The sequence below is a fragment of the Aythya marila genome (assembly GCF_965140915.1).
Source record: "Aythya marila genome assembly, chromosome: 1".
In the NCBI taxonomy this organism is placed as follows: Eukaryota; Metazoa; Chordata; class Aves; order Anseriformes; family Anatidae; genus Aythya; species Aythya marila.
In genome coordinates, this window is record NC_139042.1 from 199,838,281 (window position 1) to 199,858,206 (window position 19,926).

The 19,926-nt window shown below is 47.5% G+C and overlaps 1 protein-coding gene across 2 annotated transcripts; it reads right to left on the minus strand.

Moving 5' to 3' along the window:
* Window positions 1–1,426: 1,426 nt before the first annotated feature.
* On the minus strand, window positions 1,427–6,332 carry TMEM243 (transmembrane protein 243). 2 transcript variants are annotated; one of them, XM_082755458.1, is made up of 5 exons: window positions 6,113–6,332; window positions 3,429–3,479; window positions 2,953–3,057; window positions 2,059–2,136; window positions 1,432–1,565 (listed from the first exon to the last, which is right to left on the minus strand). In XM_082755458.1, exons 1-4 carry the CDS (start codon window positions 6,188–6,190, stop codon window positions 2,080–2,082), a joined length of 291 nt encoding a protein of 96 aa, XP_082611584.1. In that variant the 5' UTR covers window positions 6,191–6,332; the 3' UTR covers window positions 1,432–1,565; window positions 2,059–2,079. The 2 variants fall into 2 exon arrangements, with proteins under 2 accessions (XP_082611583.1, XP_082611584.1); XM_082755457.1 differs by lacking the exon at window positions 2,059–2,136 and having other exon boundaries at window positions 1,427–1,565.
* Between the last annotated feature and the right edge of the window lie 13,594 nt (window positions 6,333–19,926).

A 19,926-nucleotide genomic window follows, 5' to 3' on the forward strand; every position in this document is an offset into this window, starting at 1 on the left:
GGTTACAGAGCAGCCAGCCGAAGCCTGATGTGCGACGTTTCAGCCAGGGCGTTTCAGTGTTTTGACAGAAGCCCTGTTGGATTGCTCAGTGCTGGGATCCATGTGGTCAGTTCTGATTTGACTTTCTGGTAGTGTGCTGAACCACACACCCTGAAAACTGGACAGAAGTCAAGGGTTGTGGACCGTAGCCTCTTTGTGCCGCAGCAAGAAGTGGTTTGCACACGTTTCATGAAGAATGGGTGAGAATTTCTGCACTTACTGACTTTTGTAATACATGGAGCAAGACTGTTACATTTCAGGAAGAAATGTATTCCATCAAAGACTTCAGGGAGCATGGGCAACAGTGTAAAGCCATGGTCTGCGTTCCCATCTCATCTGGCTTATCAGTACATCTGCGGCGTAGGACTCGAGACTGATGCTTATCGGGTTGGCCTGGTCTGCTTGTTCCTGAGCAGTCCGTTGCTGGCGACGGACAGAGCTCAGAAAGATCACTTTTGGAAAATGTAATTATTTTTTTTCCTTCATCACTACAGCAAGCTGAACAAAAAGGGAAGGCCTGCAGAAGAGGGAAGCTGCTGGAACCCACCAGCTTCTCCCTAAACTCTTTTTCTTTTTGCAGGTTGTTGTGAGCAGGCTGGAACGTTTGTCTCTCGCTGTTTACATGACACTACCAGCCACCTCTCCGGAGGTGATTTATGCAGCAAGTTACAGGATGGGGGGTGGTGAGGAGGTGGCAAAGTCGGAGAAAGAGCTCTGTGAGAATTTGGGCACAGGGCCTGAAGGCAGAGGAAGCCGATTAATTCCTACATTCAAGGACTGAAACAGACACTAGGCTGAGCAGCAGCCTGCTAGCTAGGGATTGAAAGAAGAAGCTATAGAAATTAAAGACTCGTGTATAAATTATTTTATTTATTTCTGTAATTAGCTCTTCATAATCAGGAGTTGGTCTTTTTCAGTCTGTGGTTTTGTTAATGTGAAAAACAAGTTGTAGTTTCAAATTGTTGCCTAGGGAACAGAAATAATTGTATATTCAGTTTAAACAAAATAAAGAGTATTTGTCTTATGTAACTGTAAGATGCCATTTATTTATACTGCTACAGATCCTTGCAATGCTGCAGTTTATTTGTACAGTAATAAAAAATGCATTTTTTTTTTCCAAAATGAAAAAGCTTGTGCCATTCTGAAACGTCAGTACAACTGGAATGTTCATTAAGTGCAACAGTAGCTCTTCAGAAAAAAGCAGAATGTCACATCTTATGGCAATAATTCTCCCCGCCAAGAGGGACATTACATATACATTTACATGAAAATCATGTACTGATTGATCCTTGCACAACCCATTTCTTTCCTCTCAGGCTGATTGTCTTCACTTCAACAGCTCAGGTAGAGCTGAGAGCTGAGCTGAAAGCAGTCTGGTCGGTGCTGGGCATTCCCTGTGTCCATCATTTACCCACTTCATGGAAGTACAGGTTGGCACATATACACAGCATGACGATAGAAAATAATATATAGTAAATCAGGTTCCTGAATTTAGGTTCCAGGTCTCCTTGTCGATACCAGTAGATCTAGAAGAATGAATGAGTTTGTATTACTTAAAAGTTCCAGATATTTCTTCTTAGGAAACTTTCTATAGTAACTGAACTGGCAATTTCTAAAGTTGAATTGTATTTTTTTATTTTTTTTAATTTTTTTTGAACAACCTAGCTCTCTGCCTAACAAAGACTAAGCTCAGAGTCCAGCAAATTTTCTTAACCATTGAGAAATATCATCTATGTCTTACCATACTTGTGGAATACACCAACAAGAATTTGGCAAGGTGGTTCCCCCCAAAACATAGCTGTCGGTGAAATTAGGGTGCCAGGTTGCCTAACACACGGGTCGTCAGCTTTCTTGAAGAGCTTGTTTGTTTTTTTGACACTCAGACCTGGCTACAGCCAGCTCTTTGAGGACAAATGGGACAAATGCAGCATTTCACCCTATGCCATCTGTCTTGCAGAGACAACCAGCCATGGAACCAGAGGCACTGACCAGGTGTCACAGAGCAGCTTCCCAGCTTACCCAGCAGCGAGGGACAGGGCCTCAGTGCAGGAATTTCCCCAGATGACAGCTGGCAGAAGGAGCTCCGAGTAGGAAAAGCTACAGCAGAGGGAGGAGGCACTCGGTATGGTGACCTTCCTTTTCCTTCAAAATCCAGCAGAAATAAAACTCAGCAGCAGTTGGCTTAGCACGCTGAGCTCTGCGGTGCCAAAACTGCTCACCTCTCTGTCATTGACATGTTTTTCTGCATCCTTCCCCTCTTTCCCCGGCAGTGGCCTCACAGAATACGAACCGTTAGGGATTTGCCTACCAAATGAGTCACAGTGGGACTCCTCAACAAAAACTGCAAGCTGCTCTCAAGGCCATGTAAATATAGCTGGTCATTTAGGGCCAAGGAACGTGTGGTTCAAGGTAAATACCCCAGTGCATGTTGTTGTGGAGTATAAATTATTCCTGTTGTTGCAATGACACTCCTAAAGTCTCACCAAGATAACTGCCACCAGAGTTTCCCAATATTAATTACAGATTGTGCCTGCACTCTTCCTTGAGCAGCTGCTAATTAGCAGCAGTAAGCTTGTTGTGCAAACGCTAAAATAAACCTGACAATAAGCTGATTGTAAAAGGATAACTAGTGGTACAGCTACAAAAAAAAAAAATGAGGCCTACTGAAGTTTCTGACCCATTCAAAGAGCTTAAAATTTAAGGGGAAAGGTGAAGTCTGTAAGTGCCTGCCCCTGCTCCGCTCACTGCAGCTCCTCTTCCCTTTCTGGGAGGAGAAATCTGGTGCTGAGGGACCTGGAGCTGGAGTTGATATGGGCTGGCAGGCTCCTCTAGGGGAGTGTAAAAAAGGCACCCCGTAAGTCAGATTTTACTCATATTTCATCCAGTCATGCAGGTAGGCAGGGTGGTACTTACAAGTATGCCGGCAGAAATGCAACACAGGGAGATGCAGAAAGCGAAAAATACGTTCACGGGTTTTGGAGGTAGTTGTGGGAAGACAAAAGCACTGATGAGAGTGACCTGTATGGGGGAAAACACAAATAAATGTTTTGCTCTCTCCATCCTTCAGGTCTGAGAAGATGAGAGGCCCTTCATGACTGCTGGGGCACCACAGCTGCCTGCCAGTCTCTCCTCAGACCCTTGCACAGGCAACAGCCAGATCTTAAATCATGGCAGGAGATCAAATGGCTTGAGGGAAGACATTCTCCTTCCCATCTTGGCAGAGTTTCAAAAGACAGGCCCCGTAGTTACACCTGGACCCCAAACCACTTCAGTCAGTGAAGTTTTGCTGTCCACTGCTGGGAGGAGCTGTGGTTTCCCCCAGGAGCTCTGGTGTCCACCTCGTCGCCTACGGGAGGCACGAAACACAGGCAGGGACACGGGATACTTACCACGAGCAGCAAGGATGTCAAGCCGCCGACAACTAGATTGATGATTCTGTCCTGAGGAGAGAGGAGAATTACACACACATGAGAAAAAAAAATAATGCAATAAACTATGGGGTTTGTTCCTCCACGTAAAATCAGACCGTTTGTGCTCCTACACCTCGGGAGCTGTCAAGAAAACCACCACAGAGTCCAAAAAGGGAGCTGTGAGAAATAAATCCAGACCAGGTTAGCAGAAGCAATGAACAGGATGAAATGCAGCATCACCACCTCCCTGCGAGCACACTGACTCCTGCAGCTGGGCTCTTCCACCAGAGCTAAACCCCAGAGGTAGCTCTGGCCGATGGTTTTCCTCTGCCAAGCCCACGAAGCTGATTTTACAGAGGGGGGACGGAGTTGGGCTCAGCTCCCTGCTGCCAAAAAGAGGCGGCAGGAGGTCGGCAGCTGGGTTGTTGCACCACGGGGAGAGAGCTTTGCAAAAGCAGAGCAGCAACAAGTGGCCATCCCGTGTAACCCACCTAAGGCCAGGCTTTCCCCACGGTGAAACCCGAGGGTGCTAAATTTTTTCTGAACACGTCGCCGGCAGAGCGAGGTATTTCAGGAGCTGGAGCTTAGAGCCCCTGACCCCGCAATCCCAGGCTCGGCAAAAGCAGCGAGAGGCTGCAGCTCCGGGCGGCTTAGAGCAGCAAAAAGGTTAAAAATACACGAGCAGGAGGCCGAGGCGGTTAAGGGGATTGGGGATGACGGAGCCTTTCACCTCCGGGTCGTGTCCCAAAGCGTGGCCTGCCCGCGAGCTGGCTTCAGCCCCACACCACCCGCTTGGGGACCAGGAGAGCGAGAAGGTGAGAGGAGGTCCCAAACCCCTTTCTGCACATCTCCGTGGTCCTTCCCACCCTGCAGGCAGGCTGAGAAGCCCCCAGCCCCATCCCATGGCCAAGGCCGCCCTGTGCCAAGAAGCAGATCGATGCCCCAGCACCTCACCATGCCCGTGCACTTCTCCCTCCAGACCCGCTCCCGTTTTGAGGCAAAGTTCACCGGTTTTGAGGCAATTCCCAGCTCCGGACCACTCCGGCGTTTGTTCCTAAGCAACCTCCGGGAAATCCCAAAGGAACCATTCAGCCCCGCACAGGGAGCCTTTGTCCCTCTGCCACCGAGAGACCACTCGCTGCCTGTCCCCTACAACAGCTTTCCCCCAAAAAATTCATAAATAAAAATCCTCGGGGCCCTATCGGATGGGCAGGGGGTGCCATGCAGGATGCTGGATCCACGTCCGAGCACGTGAGCTTATGTGCAGAATTTCTTATTTTCCGCTACCCGTTGCAAGCAGAGCCGCAACCGCAGAGAGAAGGGGATCAAAGGGATCAAAGGGGAGAAAAGGGATCAAAGAAGGGGAACCGCAGAAGTCCAGGATCAAAGGCTGGACCGGGGACGGAGATTTTGGGGTTTGGCAGAGGACTGGCACAGCTAGTCCTGCTGCCAGGCTCAGGTGCCACCACTGAGACCCCAGGACCTGCCCGGTTATGGCAGCTTCCCCAAACCCTATTTGTGGCTTCCCCAAATCCCCCAGCTGTGAACCGGCCACCCCACACACACCCTCACCCCTCGTCCATCCCATTGTAGGTCCCAAGCCCCCAGCAGGGTCCCATTCTGCACCCCAACCCAGGAACAACCCCATATAATTTCGGCTCTGGATCCAGGAACCACCTGCAGCCCCAGTTTTTGGGATTTAGGAGGGAGTCTGACCCCATAAACACCCCCATGCCCCAGCTCCCGGCCCCCACCCCAAAGCCGGGAGGCTTTGGGGGATTACAGGGGATTGACACCTGCGGAGTCGGCACCATCGCACGTCACCCACCGCAGTGCACCCCGGATTGACGGGGGGGGCACCAAAGGGAGTCCCCCAGCAAACACCCCAAAAAATCAGCAAAATGCAGCTCAGTGGGGTCACAGCCCCGGGGGTGGGGGGACAGGACAAACCCCTTCCCTAAACCTTGGGGCTCCCCACACCCGGAGCTGCTGCTCCCCATCGGGGCTGGGGGCTCAGAGGGTGCTTTGGGGGCATTATTTGGAAGTTTGGGTTTTATTTTTTGGAGGGGGGATTTGGGGAGCTTCTCTTTTATTTGGAGAGGGGATCTGGCTTCGGGGGATTATTCTGGAGCTGCATTTTTTATTTCTTGGGGGGGTGGGGATACAGGGCGGGACATTTCTGTATTTTTGATTTCAGGGACTAATTAGGAGGGGGGCTGCAGGGGTTTAATTATTCATTTATTTATAATTTTGGTCATTCAAAGGGTGTTTTTTTCTTTTCGGATTTGGGGATGACTTAGGTTTGGGATTTGTTTTTTGGGGGGGTTGTTTTTCCTTTTTTTTGTTTTTTTTTCCTTTGGGGGCAGCTTCGCTGCTGTCCCAGGAGGTGGGGGGGGGGGGGGGGGGAGGGTGGATTCTTTCTTATTTTGCGGATTTTCCTCGTTTGTTCCCCTGCTTAATTAATTCCGCTCTCGGGCAGCCCCTCTCCATCGGGCAGGGACCCTGGGGAGGGGGGTGTCCAACCCCCAGATCTCTCACAGCGCAGCAGGGGCGCATCACTGGGGACCCCTCCCTCTGCCCTTCCCCTCCCGGGGGGGGCTGCATCCCACCTCGGGGGGATCCCTCCTCCCTTCTGGGGCTGCCCCCCCAGCCCACCCCCTTACCCTGGCCGATGTCTCCCCGAAGAGGGGCCGGCTGTCCGGGCCGCCGGTGCCGTAGGTGCGGGCGGCGAAGCCCTCCATGCTGCGGGGGGGGCCGCGGCCTCATGCTGCGCCCCGCTCCGCACCGCGCCGACACCGCCACCGGCGGGCCCGCAGCTCCCGGCACGGCTCGGCACGGCTCGATACGGGACGATACGGGGCGATAGGGCTCGATACGGCACGGGAAGGCTCGCTACGGTACGGCCCCTCTGCAGGGGGGGCTGCGCCGCCCGGCCCCGCCCGGCCGCTGCGCGCACACGGGGAGGGTACCGGGGGGGGAGGGAGGGAGGGAGGGGAGCTGGTGCTGCTGCTTCGGTGGGGTTTGGTTGTGGTGGGTTTGGTTTTATTTATTATTTTATTTTATTTTTTTTTTTTTTTCTTTTCTTTTCTTTTCTTTTCTTTTCTTTTCTTTTCTTTTCTTTTCTTTTCTTTTCTTTTCTTTTCTTTTTTATTTTATTTCATTTAATTTAATTTCATTCCATTCCATTTCATTTCATTTTATTCCATTTTATTTCATTTCATTTTATTCCATTTTATTTTATTTCATTTTTTTTCATTATTTCTCTATTTATTTTATCGTATTCCAATATTCCAAAATTCCAAATTCCATTTTATTTCATTTCATTTCATTCTATTGTTTTTCATTTCATTATTTCATTTCATTTCATTTCATTTTATTCTTTGTATTTCTATCCTATTCCTTTCCTTTCCTTTCCTTTCCTTTCCTTTCCTTTCCTTTCCTTTCCTTTCCTTTCCTTTCCTTTCCTTTCCTTTCCTTTCCTTTCCTTTCCTTTCCTTTCCTTTCCATTTTCTTTCATTTTCTTTCATTTCATTTTTCATTTCATTTTTCATTTCATTCACTCACTTATTTATGTATTTCATTTCATTCTACTTCATTTCTTTCCATTATTTCATGTCATTAATCCCTGTCATTTCACTATTTCATTTTATGACCATGTCGCACACAGGGACAGGCCCCCCAGGGACGCGGTCACAGCACTGAGCCTGTCGGAGTTCCAGAAGCGTTTGGACTTTGCTCTCAGTCACATGGTCTGAATTTTTGGGTAGAGCTGTGTGGGGCCAGGAGTTGGACTCGATGATACTTCTGGGTCCCTCCCAGCTCAGGATATTCCATGATTCCATTATCTTATTCCATTTCATTTCACTCTGAGCACCTGTCGTGTGAGGACAGGCTGAGGGAGCCAGGCTTGTTTAGCCTGGAAAAGAGAAGACTGAGGGGAGACCTCATCAGTGTGTATAAATATCTGAGGGGAGGGTGCCAAGAGGATGGGGCTGGTCTCTTTTCAGTGATGCCCAGTGACAGGATGAGAGGCAATGGGCACAAACTGAAGCACAGGAGGTTCTGGCTCAATATTTGGGGGCACGTCTCTGCTGTGAGGGTGATGGCGCACTGGGACAGGTTGTCCAGAGAGGCTGTGGAGTCTTCTTTGGAAATACCCAAAACCCACCTGGATGCCATCCTGTGCAACGTGTTGTAGGTGATCCTGCTCAGCGGGGTGGTTGGACTCGATGATCTTCAGAGGTCTTTTCCAGCCTCAGCCATTTGGGAATTCTGTGGTTTTATCTTATTCTTCCCTTCCCTTCCCTTCCCTTCCCTTCCCTTCCCTTCCCTTCCCTTCCCTTCCCTTCCCTTCCCTTCCCTTCCCTTCCTTCTTCTTTTCCATTAATTTTCTATTATATTCTACTTTATTTTATTTTACTCTATTCTACTTTATTCTACTTTACTCTGTTCTATTCTATTTTACTCTATTCCATTCTATTTTACCCTATTCTACTTTATTCCATTTCTTTTCTTTTTTTTTTCCTAAAAGTTTCTGGCTTGTGATGCAGAGGGAAATTTGTGCGGCTCAGCGGCAGGAGGCAGGTGAAGGTCACCAAGCTGACTCTAAGAAAGTCGCATTATTTTAGCAAATCTCATTACTGAAGCTGATACCATGATTTCAACAGATTCGTTTTTTATTATTGCTATTGTGGTGGTTTTTTTTTAGACATCTGATGTTGGCAGAGCTCAAAAACGAGCTTGCAGGGTCTCTCTGTTCGCCTGTGTTAAGCACATGAGGTAGACGAATGCAGCGATTACTCCTGGAGCTGAGATTTGTGACAAGGGAATATTTTTGCTCGATCCCTTAGCCAAGGTTTTTGCCCGTGCTTGCCAAATGACACCCGGTGCAGACTTCCCCAGCCTCCACTTGGCAGCTAGCTGGCAGCTGCCTTTTCACAACTGAAGATGGGTTTGTGTGCACAAAAACCTGATTATTTTTATTACTTATTTTTTATAACTACATCAGTTGGTCTCACAAAACAACTCTCCTCTTGGATATCCCCGGACCATCATGGCCACATTTCCCCAAGTGCATTTTAGGATGAAAAGAAAGCAATTAAGATGCAGTAAATGTTGAGGCTCCCAGCACAGATTTAACTTTTTCATTGAAATTGGCTTTTTTGTTTCCTCCTGCCCTTGCTTCCCCATTACTACCTGCTGTCATCTCCAAGACCTCCCAGGGGCTTTGAAAGACAAACCCCACCAAATAAAAGACCAGAAAGAAGCAACAAAGCCACAAATGCTGTTCTCATTCGGTTGGGGGTCCTGTTGCTGCTCACCCCTTAAAGGTCTCCCTTTAACCACTGGCCACTTCTCAGAGGAGCTCTGGAGCAAGCAAGCCATGAAAGCAGTTGCTTTTCTTGCGAAATATTTCAGCCACAGAGCTGAAAGTGATGCCAGCTGCTTGGCCCCGGGGCTCGTGCTGTGTACACAGGGGCCCGGCACCACTTGATCTCCACTCAGCCTCTCGTGGTCAACGCGCTTGAAGACCAAAGCACCGCAACATCAAAGCTGAATGATACTGGATTCAAGCAAGGACAGAAAATCACCAAGCTTCCTCCTTCACTTTGTCCTGACTTTGACTTTTCCCCAAGCTGAAGTGTTGGATGGAAAGTCAGAAACACCTCCCGTAACCCTCTGGTGTTTGATTCCACACTCACTGTTCGGTGACGGAGGGTCTCCAGGACTCATGGAGAGACTCTTCATGTCACCTTGATCCGCTCAGAAGAAAAATCCCACGGGCTGAGGCGTGTTTCCTACCAACATGCAAGTGCTCTTGACCTACAGAAATGTCGCAGTTGGGTTTTCACTGATTTTTCAGCACTTCCGTGTATTCCTGAGCACCCCCTGACTCTGCCCAGGTAAATATCAAGGTTTGTGTCAGGTCTGGCTGGAAGAGAGGGACCGTGGAAGTCCCCTGCATCACGTACTGCATTTATGCTTGGAGTTACAGCTCAAAATGGACACAGCCGTCTTCAACAGCTATTGACTAATCACCAAAATTAAGAACAGATGCAAAATAGAGCCATAACCTGATGAAAACACAAACTATTACTTGAACATGCAAGGCATTAATAGATGAGATGGTGGTGTGGTTTAACCTGGCCGGCAGCCCATGGTTTGCTGGAATATCTCATCTTTTAAATGATACGTGTCTTCTTAACCCATCTGCATCTCCCACCTGGGCCTTGTGTATCAAAACGTAGGGGACACGTCCCGTTAGGAGGCAGCAACCCTCATCTGATGAGTGCAAATCGGACTGAGCCATTAATGCATCAGATCCAAGAGCACACAGCAGATTCAGACTCAGCCGAGCATCTGGTTTCATGGCACAAACGGCTCAATGGATTGTGTCTGTGTCTCTGGACGACACTTGTTTGGCAAATGCTGCATCTTGTTGAGCTGGGACCTCCTCAATAGGACAAATTTGGATCATTAGGTGACAAATGCCCCGTGGGAGCTGGTCTGCTTCTCCATGAAATCCTAGTCCGTGGCAGCAGTTATCTCAGCGAGACCTCTGGTTCGTGCACGTGGTCCTGTTCACGAGTTTCCTTCTCTCTGTCAGGGCACGATGCAGCTGAATTCCTCCGGAGGCTGGAGATGAATGAGTCTTTGTAGCGAGAGTCCGCGGGGAAGGGAAAAACACAAGCTAAGATTCAAAAGTTTCTTTGAGAGATGGTTTATTGAGGGCTGTACGGGAATAACAGCAGTGAGAGCAGCGTGGGCGTATCAAGACTCATCATTTGTTTAGGGACTAGCAGGGATTTCTGCCCCAAGCTGAGATTTGTCTGTCATAAGTGGAAAAGGAGGAAAAAGATTTCTGTGTCAGTCATATGATATTCATGAGCTGATGTGGTATAACAGAGGCAGAGGCTGCTTTGATCCCAGGTGAGGAATTTCCCCAGGAAAAAGGAGTGATTTGTGCCACCGTACAAGGCACCAGTGAGCTTCCATCTGGAGTCTGGGCATCGTTTTTGTCACTCAAGCTCAGGACAGGCTACTCCGTTCTGCAACAGGTCAGAGAGGAGCTCAGTGGTAGGATGGATGACAAGGCAGGGTCTGTCCTACATGGGAGGATGAAAAAGCTCAGCTTGGTTAGCTTGGCAGCAGAGAGGCCAAGAAGGGATGCTGTGGTTTTTATTACACAGCATAGGAAGGGATAAATGCTAGGGAATGAGATAAAATGTTTAAGCTAATGGTTTGTGCTGGCACAGAAACAAATGGCAATGAATGATGCACCTGTAGAAGTGTAGGACAGCCTCTTAGGTGGAACTGCGGGAGCAGAAAACCAGCTTGCTTTAAGGATGGAGTTTGATTTATGAGAAGTAATATGAGGTGTGAGAAGGGAATTGGCCTGGAAACCAGACGTCCTTCTCAACCTGAAGTCCTCTTTCTACAAGTGCAAGCTCAGCAAAATGGTCAATTTGGCAGCAAGCCCTATTCCATCTGCTGCACTTTAATGCATTTGGTGTGGTCCCACTCCTGCAGCCAGAGCTCCAGCAGCAAACCCTGCCGACATCATGAGGCTGATACACAGCTCATGAATCCAAGGGCAGGATGAGGCTTTGGTATGGTTTTGGTTTTCTCTCATGTATTCACCGAGCTCATATTTCAATGTTCAATGTCAAACTTCTGAAATCTCCCTTAGAAAATGGGACTGTGCCTTCAGTCCTGGCACATGTGGTTGAAGACCTCTCTACCTTAACATTTACGTTAGTACTCAAAATACATCTTGTCCTCAGTGAAAATGCCATAAATGTCCTTAGAGGATATTCCATACTATGTTGTGGGGCAGCGATGCAGCAAGGGTGTGCAGGGTGGCTGCACAGTGTTTGCACTGATGCTTGCTGATGCGACAGGTCATACAACAGAGCTGTGGTTAAAGCTTTCCACCACATTTCAAAGTTTAAGAAATCCTCTGGTTTGGGCTAGAAGGGACCTCAAAGCCCCCCAAGTGCCACCCCCTGCCATGGCAGGGACACCTCCCAGCAGCCCAGGCTGCCCAAAGCCCCATCCAGCCTGGCCTTGGGCACTGCCAGGGATGGGGCAGCCACAGCTCCCCTGGGCAGCCTGGGACAGGGCCTCACCACCCTCAGAGTGAAGAAATTCCTAATGTCTAACCTAATTCTCTCCTCTTTTAGTTTAAAGCCACCCCCCTTGTCCTACCACCACACCCCCTGACACACAGTCCCTTCCCAGCTTTCCTGCAGCCCCTTCAGGCCCTGGCAGGCCACTGGGAGGTGTCCCCGGAGCCTTCTCTTCTCCAGGCTGAGCACCCCCAGCTCCCTCAGCCTGGCTCCACAGCAGAGGGGCTCCAGCCTCTGAGCATCCTCGTGGCCTCCTCTGGATCACTCTGATCCATCCCTGTCCTTGTGCTGGGCCCAGAGCTGAACGCAGGCTCCAGGTGGGGGCTGAGGAGAGCAGAGCAGAGGGGGACAATCCCCTCCCTGCCCTGCTGCCCACGCTGTGTTGGTGCAGCCCAGCACACGGTTGGCTTTCTGGGCTGCAGGCGCACATTGCTGGCTCGTGTTGGGCTTCTCATCCACCACCACCCCCAGGTCCTTCTCCTCAGGGCTGCTCTCCATCCATTCCCCACCCAGCCTGGATTTGTTCTTGGCATTGCCCCAGCCCAGGTGCAGGACCTTGCCCTTGGCCTTGTTGACCCTCACGAGGCTCGCACAGGCCCACCTCTCAGGCCTGCCCAGGTCCCTCTGGATGCCATCCCTTCCCTCCAGCATGTCGACCGCACCACACAGCTTGGTGTTGGCAAACTCTCTGAGGGTACACCTGATCCCACTGTCCACATCACCAACAGAGATGTTAAACAGTGCCAGTCCCAGTACTGAACCTGAGGAAAACCTCTTATCACTGTAGAAGACCAACACATTTGTCAGGCATGACTTGACTGCCACAGTTTTGATGCCCTGTAGCACTGAGTCACTTCTTTCTAAAATATCCGTCTTCAGTGAAAAGCAGGTAAGCTTTTCTGCTCAGAAATAAAAGCCTAACTGTTATTTTGTTGTTGTTTTTAATGGCTAAAATAACATATAAAGAAGTCTCAGATGGTTTAACATGGCAATGGTTTGTTCTGGTCAGGCTACATGCAGTTTCCCTTCCCTTACTCTTGCTTAGTATGCTTTACATTTACCACAGCCGGCTGTGTTTAAGTGTCAGAGCCATTCCAAGGCTATACACCAAGCTGGAGCTCTCCTTTTTCAAAAAATAGTCCTGGCACTGCTTCCAAGAAACAGATTTGGCACATAAATTGCAGAGAGCTTTGGAGTCTTTTCAGAACATCAGTTCCACCGACTCCTAAAGAAAAACAAACTCTCTCCTCTAATATTTTATTCATTCTAAAGGCCATCATGTGGCTTTTCCTGCTCTCTGGGTTAAGATTTAATTCGGCACACGTGTGAAAACGTCAGCATATCCCAAAGCTAACTATATATCCTTGCTATTGCTGCCGCTGCCCCTGTGACTCCTCAGCTGGCTGCCAGCAGGCAGCACCGTCCTCAGCTCTGCAGGTCCTTCCAAGCAGCCTGGTGCACTGGGGTTTGTGATGCATCACTTTGTTCTATAGCTCTTTGTTAGTGCTGGCTCTCTGCTGCTATTTATCTCAGTCCTGGCCCCAGCAGCAGCAGCCACTGCTCTGCCATCTCCTTCCCCGTAGTGATTTCAGCTTCTCAGCATCACGGTTAGTGATTACAGGTTGGTAATTGGGTTTTGCACCATTAAATCAGCCCCCAGCATGATGGCCTTTGGGCTGTTCTATTTGGCATGGTCTTTTTTTGAACAGATGTGGTCTCCTTTGGAGCTTACTAGCAAAGCTTCCACAAACCAAAATTCCTCGAGGAGCCAGGAGCTACTTTTCCCTTTGATTTCAAGTCCAAAGGAAACCTGATTAACAGACCTGCTTTGTTACAATGGACTTTAAACTCCTCTCTGTCCTAACAAATAATCAAACAGCCACCCCAAGGAAACGCTGTGGAAGAAGAAAAAAGTGGACAAACCATCATGACACTGGGATCTCTCTCTGACCTCCCAAAAGAGGTGTGTTCATCTCCATCCATGGAGAGGTTCACACAACCCTGGCAATCCTGCATAGAAAGGGATATTTTTTTCCATCAAGTCCTGCAATTCTGGGGTTTTGCCTTTGCATGTCCCACTGGGACATGCCCTGCTGAGAAGACACGGGGTTTCTGAAGGTTGCTTGTAGGAAGAAAACAGGAACCAAACCCTTTATGTACTGCAGTTCCCACAGTCAGGTTTACTTAGTAGCTGCCTGTAAGGACCAAAGGATCTCTAAGCTGACACCGAGGGGAGTTACAGACATCTTCAAATGGAAACAACAAACCCCAAGTTCATCAAAACTGTTTCTACCACGCCCTGTCCGTAATCTAGAAATCTAGCAAAAGCTCCTTGCTCACTTCTCTTGGCTTATAGCAAATTTATTTGAGTCTCTCTGTTACTGTTATGGGAGACTTTCTTTTAAGAATTTATGTATTATTTTAGGGTGAATGGAAGAATCCACTGGCAGTCAGACCCAAAGGGGATTGATGTGAGGAGCCCAAGACAACCATCTCCTTCCAGCACAGGGACATTGTGGGCACTGGCTCGGACATAGAGAGGGCATTAGCCCATCAGCAGGAGAAAAAAGTCATAATAAAAATCACAGGTTTTATCATATGCAATAAAGTCTGGGGGAGCTGCAGGGCAGTCAGCAGAGGGAGATGTGGGCTCACACATGCAGCACGCAGCCCCAGCCCGTGGCATCCCTCAGAACTGGCAAATGCGGCAGGTTTAAAGTGTTTCACCAAAAAGCAATTCATTTTACTTTTTGCACATTGATGTTTTAATCTCTGAGAGACTGAACAAATAAAAGAGTTGAGGCGTTCAGAGTCAGGGATGTGCTGTCTAAATTATTCATTAAAATCAAATTTCTCCTTTATGTTTTCCAGCAGTTTGAGTTTCATCAGGACTCTGGATTATTCCTCTCTCACATTATCTTATTTGATAGCTATATAGACAGAAGCCTTCCCATCTACTCGTTCAAGCCTGAAAATCTCAACTGAAAGAGACACAGCATTTGATAGATTTAGATAAATCTTTTTTTTTTTTTTTTTTTTTTTTTTGAGAAAAATAAAAAGATTTCAAACAGATAAAAGCTTCATATTATATATATGTAATATTCCTTTACATGAATATAAAGAAAATATGAAGAAAATGCCTCCAGCATGGATGGATCTTCCTACTTTGCTCTGATATAGAAAAACAGGAATTACAAGAATTTGCTGGTGGGTTTTGTGGTTCTTTGTTTGTTTGTTTTCTATCTGATAGGTGCAAATAGTAGAACAGATTGATAGATGTAAATGGTAAAGATAAAAAGATGCAAGTGGTAAAATTGTAAATAACAGAGAAGCTATTCCTAAACTAATGTTCTGAATGACATTTCAATATCTTCTTAATATTAATAGCATTATTAAGCTTTTATACTTCATCTGCTTCCATCGCCTTGTATTGTCAATAATCTGCTCACAATACTCATTTTATTGATTAATATCTGTTCTAAACATCTCTTCTGAACTCATCCTTTGGGTATATAAATCTAGTTACCCTGTAGAAATAGTGCTGCGGCCTGACAAAATGTTAATCCAGTGACCTTTTATATAAATCTCTGTAGTTGCAAGCGTTATGATCTTTCACACTGAGCGTGCATGGCCCCAGCCCGTCTCTCCATGCACATCCTAGCACCTATGTCCTGGTGCCTGCAGCCTGCCTGCTGGCTCCCCACCCATGTCCCAACACTGGGGGGTTCCCCCGAATCCATATGTTTGGGACAAGCAGGCCCTCGGGGCAGCTGACCAGAAGGAATGACCTCAAGTTGCACCAGGGGAGGTTCAGGTTGGCAATGAGGAGACATTTCTGCTCAGAAAGAGCAGTCAGGCACTGGGACGGGTTGCCCAGGGAGGTGGTGGAGTCACTGTCCCTGGGGGTGTTCAAGGAGAGGTTGGACATGGTGCTTGGGGACATGGTTTAGTGGGTGACGTTGGTTGTACCACATGATCTCGGAGGGCTTTTCCAACCCTAGTGATTCCGTTCTGTGATTCTATGAGATTTCACAGGCACCCTGAGCAGGACCAAAGAGCCAGGCTCGCATCAAACCCTCCTGCTTTTCGCTCCATCCCCCTGCCAAGCCCGGCAGCTGCCAGCAGCGCAGCGCCCAGGCAGGACACCTTCCTCTGGCTGAGGCGTTGGGGTACTCCTGCCAAGGCCGAACATCTGCGGCGAGGAGCTGGGCCCACGTCCCGCTTCCCAGCCAGGGATCTCTGAGTGCCTGCCAGCGAGGGAGGAGGTTTCTGTGGTACAAAATCTCTCCAAGGCGCTGCCTGGTTGACTGCCCACACACATTCACCCTTCCCTCCATATGTGCTCTGTTTCCCTCCCTCCCTTGTCCTCCTCCTGCTGATGCTTTGAGGAGTTTCCCTGGTGTGAAGACGTGAGAAATGAGAGCACCTGGGGCAGTGAGCTGTTGGTGAAGGAGGATTCAGTGCCACAGAAATAGCAAACCAGAAGGGAAGTGCTTAATTAACTACACACAAACTCAATGAGCAGGTGATAGCAGTGAGGGTAATGAAGGCCAGGACACCTCAGGCAGTGGCTGGGGGGAAGTTAAAAGAACAAATCCAGCCGTGGAGATGGTCAGCCTTGGCTTATGACCATTAAGAAGGAAGAAATATGAGTAGGAGTACTGTTTGAGGGGGCTTGGGGCACTGCACAGAATTTGTTCAGGGGAACAATCAAAGACATGGAAAAGGTGTGATCAGGATAAGCGAGTACAAGAAGACAGCAAGGAGGAGGGATAGACTCACCTGTCCACACTTAGCACCTGACCCCCACAGTCTGGCCTGTCTTCTTATTCAATCCAATTTTTTCCGCATCATCTCTCAGTTTACCAACACCTGCAGCAGCCTGGCTGTGTTTCTTTCTCTAGAGAATTCAGCCCCACATTCCTGCAATTTGCTTGCAGACTTCAGGCTGCACTGGCTGGTGAGTAGAAAGCCCACAGCTAGAAGTGGTCAAGAGCTGGGAGAGGTCAGGAAGCCCGGCTACAGGCATTGCACAGAGCTAGGTCTTGCTGATTTTTCAGAGATCTGTGAAGCCAGAAAGTGTGTGAGCGAGAGCACACACAGTGATGAGGCTCTAGAGCATGTGCTCAGCCTTGCTACGGGCTGGACCCCAGCAGAAAAGGGCAGTCCCATCATCTGCTAGGGGAGTGGAGATGCCTGGGGAGGTGCCCCCAGTCTTCCATCTATAATGTATGGAAGAATATTGAAGCTTTGAAGTATGGGAGAGAGGAAAAAAGAAATCCACAAAAGCATCAAACAGCAAAGATTTTGTATCCTAGCAGTGAGATATGTAAATGTACTGGCTGAATGGAGTACCCATAAAAAAAGGTTATGCTTGTTCAAAGTCACACTGCACCTTTTTTTTGGTGCCAGCCTGGAACTCTCCTGCCAGCAGGCATTCCCCTGCTTCTTGTGAGCGTGCTGGGCTTTAAGGAAATGCAAAATCTCAACTGTAACAAGAAAGAAAACGTTTTATTGAGAGCAGTGTAAGTCATTACAAGGTGAGCATAGGGGGGCTGCTAAGAAGCAGCTCCCACATGTAAGTAACAGTCAGTGGAACAAGGGTAATAAAAAATGCAAAGAAAATAAGGCAATGTGATTCAAGCTGCTTTCAGACAGGCTCCTTTTTTTTTTTTTTTTTAGTGTGAGGCCCAGCAACATCAACAGCCATTGAGTTAAAGTCATCTTTAGTGAGCCTGAAGCCAGTCAATCGTTTGCAGCATCTTGAAACAAGGGAACCACGTCTAAACATTGAAAAGTTGAGGTTCCAGTGTCTTCAGATCTGGAATTGTCCACTCAGGTACCAAAGTGAGTACTAAAATGTTTATACTGCCATTCTGTGTGGTAATTGTGCTGCCGTGACTGTAAAGCAATCAAATAACTGTTGCATCGGTTTCAGACAATACTGTTGCATAATGAATTCACATAAAGGCTGAAAACATTGAAATTCACCCAAGAACACAAAAATACAGCCTTTATTCCCTCCTTGTAGCTGATGAATTCAAAGAGGCTGCAGCTTAGCCATTTCTCTACTAGCTGTTGAATACAAAGCCTGAGAAGTAGGTCTTGGAAAAGTTTGTTTTACCGCCTTTTATGAGCTTCAACAGGCACAGAAAACATTCATCCTTGCCTTGCACAAAGCCGTGGAGTGAATTAGAATGAGACCACGTACTCCTGTGGGTAGCTGGTTACATACTTGCTAAGAGGGAGCCCTGCCACCCATTTGTTCATTGCAAGCACTGCAGCGTGCCCTGCGAGGGCCAGCAGTGAGCACGATGAAAGTACTTCCACAGAATTACTTTTACTTAGGAGTCCAATTAACAAAATGACACATATTTTTATCTCTGGGCAATAAAAGGGAGAAATGTGTTTTCCTTTCTCTTTTTAAAGTTAATAAAATTGAGTATGAAGAGTTTTTGTAACGGCATTCAGAAGTGCAAGTTATTTATCTAGATAATCCACATGAACTGGAGCGTCACCCTGAAAACTTCCTCGATAGCCTGATCCTTTTTTACAACATAGAGACCTTAGGTTAAGACACAAGTAAGCTGACAGCTTTCAATATGCTTGAAAGACCCAAGGTGACAGACAAGACATTTGAGTTAAAGATTTTTCAAAGAAGATAAAATATTGGCATTTTTTATAGCTTTTTGACTAGAAGTGATACATCCAGCATGCCAGTAACAGAAGAAGGCTTCTTAGTACCTGAGTATCAACTTCACGCTCAGCAAGTAGAGCTGAATACCAGCTCCGTGTCAGGAAGAGTAACTCCAGCAACCATTGTTACACTAGATTAATGTTATCTTGAGATCACAGACACATTTGGGCAAGAACCCCATAGTTGCTTCTTTTTAAACAGAAAAGGAACCCCTTTGACTTCACAGCCCCAGATAAAAATTAATAAATTGAACAAATGAAAGGGGTTGTAAGGAACCTTAAATTTAGCATGAACTGCCTTGAAATGTGAATGCAAACGATGTCAAAGGACAATGATAACCCAAACTGTCACTGTCAACACAAGATCTGTTTTATAACGAAGTGAGGGAACTCTCAATACAGCTTGATGGCTGCTGAAGGGTATGCCTGTAAGCTGGTCTCCAGCACCAATTACAAGGCTTTTCTTTCCTGCTTTTTATTTTCTTTTTCTTTTCTGCTAATCTTTTAAATTTGACAGTGAGATTCAACCTTTCAGCACCCACACTGCACTTAAAAGTTTTAGTAATAAAATTTAGGCAGTTCACTCTCTCAATGCCAAAGCATCTGCCAACTCTTACAAAATCAGCATTTCCGAAGCAGGTGAGACTGTTTATTTGTCTGACTAAAAATTGGCTGCCTAGGGGCCTTGCAAACGGGATGAGGAGGAAAACAAAAAGAACAAGCACTTACAGATAAATCCCGACCAATTGGTGTTAACAAAGATAACGACCAGAAACAAACCTGGTGGGTTGCACTCATTGATAAGGAAAGAAGTGGCATGTGGGAGTGTTTATTCCAGCGGGGTTATCTGATCGAGGACTTCCAAATTACAAAACAAACACCAGAAACAAACCTGCTCAGTCCCAGTGATTGCTAAGTGTGAGAATGTTTATTCTAGCAGGGCTGGCTGATAAAGGGCTTCTAAATTGGGATGCTAAAGGAAAAAAAAAAAAAAAAAAAACAGGAAGCAATAAGCAAACACGCTGGGGCATGGATCCGACAAAGCAATCACAATCACGAAGACACTGACAAGAAACAAACCCTGCCTGTCAAACTAAGAGCTGGGCCATCCACAAGTTAGAGCCACTACTCCTAGGAAAGCCAGCCAGGACACTGCAGCTGCTAAGGCAGTAAATCAGGGAGGTTTTTGGGACGCAGGACAGGGGCAGTAGTGGGATCTACACAGCAAAACATGTAGGGCAAGGCAGGTTGAAGAGGGACAATATGCAAAAAAGGGTGTAAAAGGAGGTGGTCACGTGTAAAATGGCACTGGTCATTATGCTTGCCTGGCTGTGCCCTGCACCTGACCAACAGAGCCTGTTCTTAACAAATCTTTTATTATTAAATCTTAACTCTCTCTCTGTGTAATTGCACTCTCCCTCTCATGTGTGGTGTGAGGACTAAGTACCAGCCTCTTGGGAGACCTGTGTGTGTGTGAGAGTAGAAACTGGAGCCAGACAGTGGAACCAGTGGGGATCCCACTGGGATGGGGACAGTGTGTGTTCCCAAAACCAGCTACTGGCAGAGAGCTGAGTGAATGAGGTGAGCAGCACACAGAGGAGCTGTGCTGGTACTCAGGTCACTTGTGGAAGTGCATGTGCTTGTGAACCTGG

What these genes read in the sequence shown, in the direction of transcription:
- TMEM243 (XM_082755457.1), bottom strand. Translation starts at nt 6,190, where the DNA reads ATGGAGGGCTTCGCCGCCCGCACCTACGGCACCGGCGGCCCGGACAGC. An exon ending in TGACATCCTTGCTGCTCGTG is followed by an intron (nt 3,058 to 3,428) that starts GTAAGTATCCCG and finishes TCCCCCATACAG; the next exon opens with GTCACTCTCATCAGTGCTTT. An exon ending in GCATTTCTGCCGGCATACTT is followed by an intron (nt 1,566 to 2,952) that starts GTAAGTACCACC and finishes TCATTCTTCTAG; the next exon opens with ATCTACTGGTATCGACAAGG.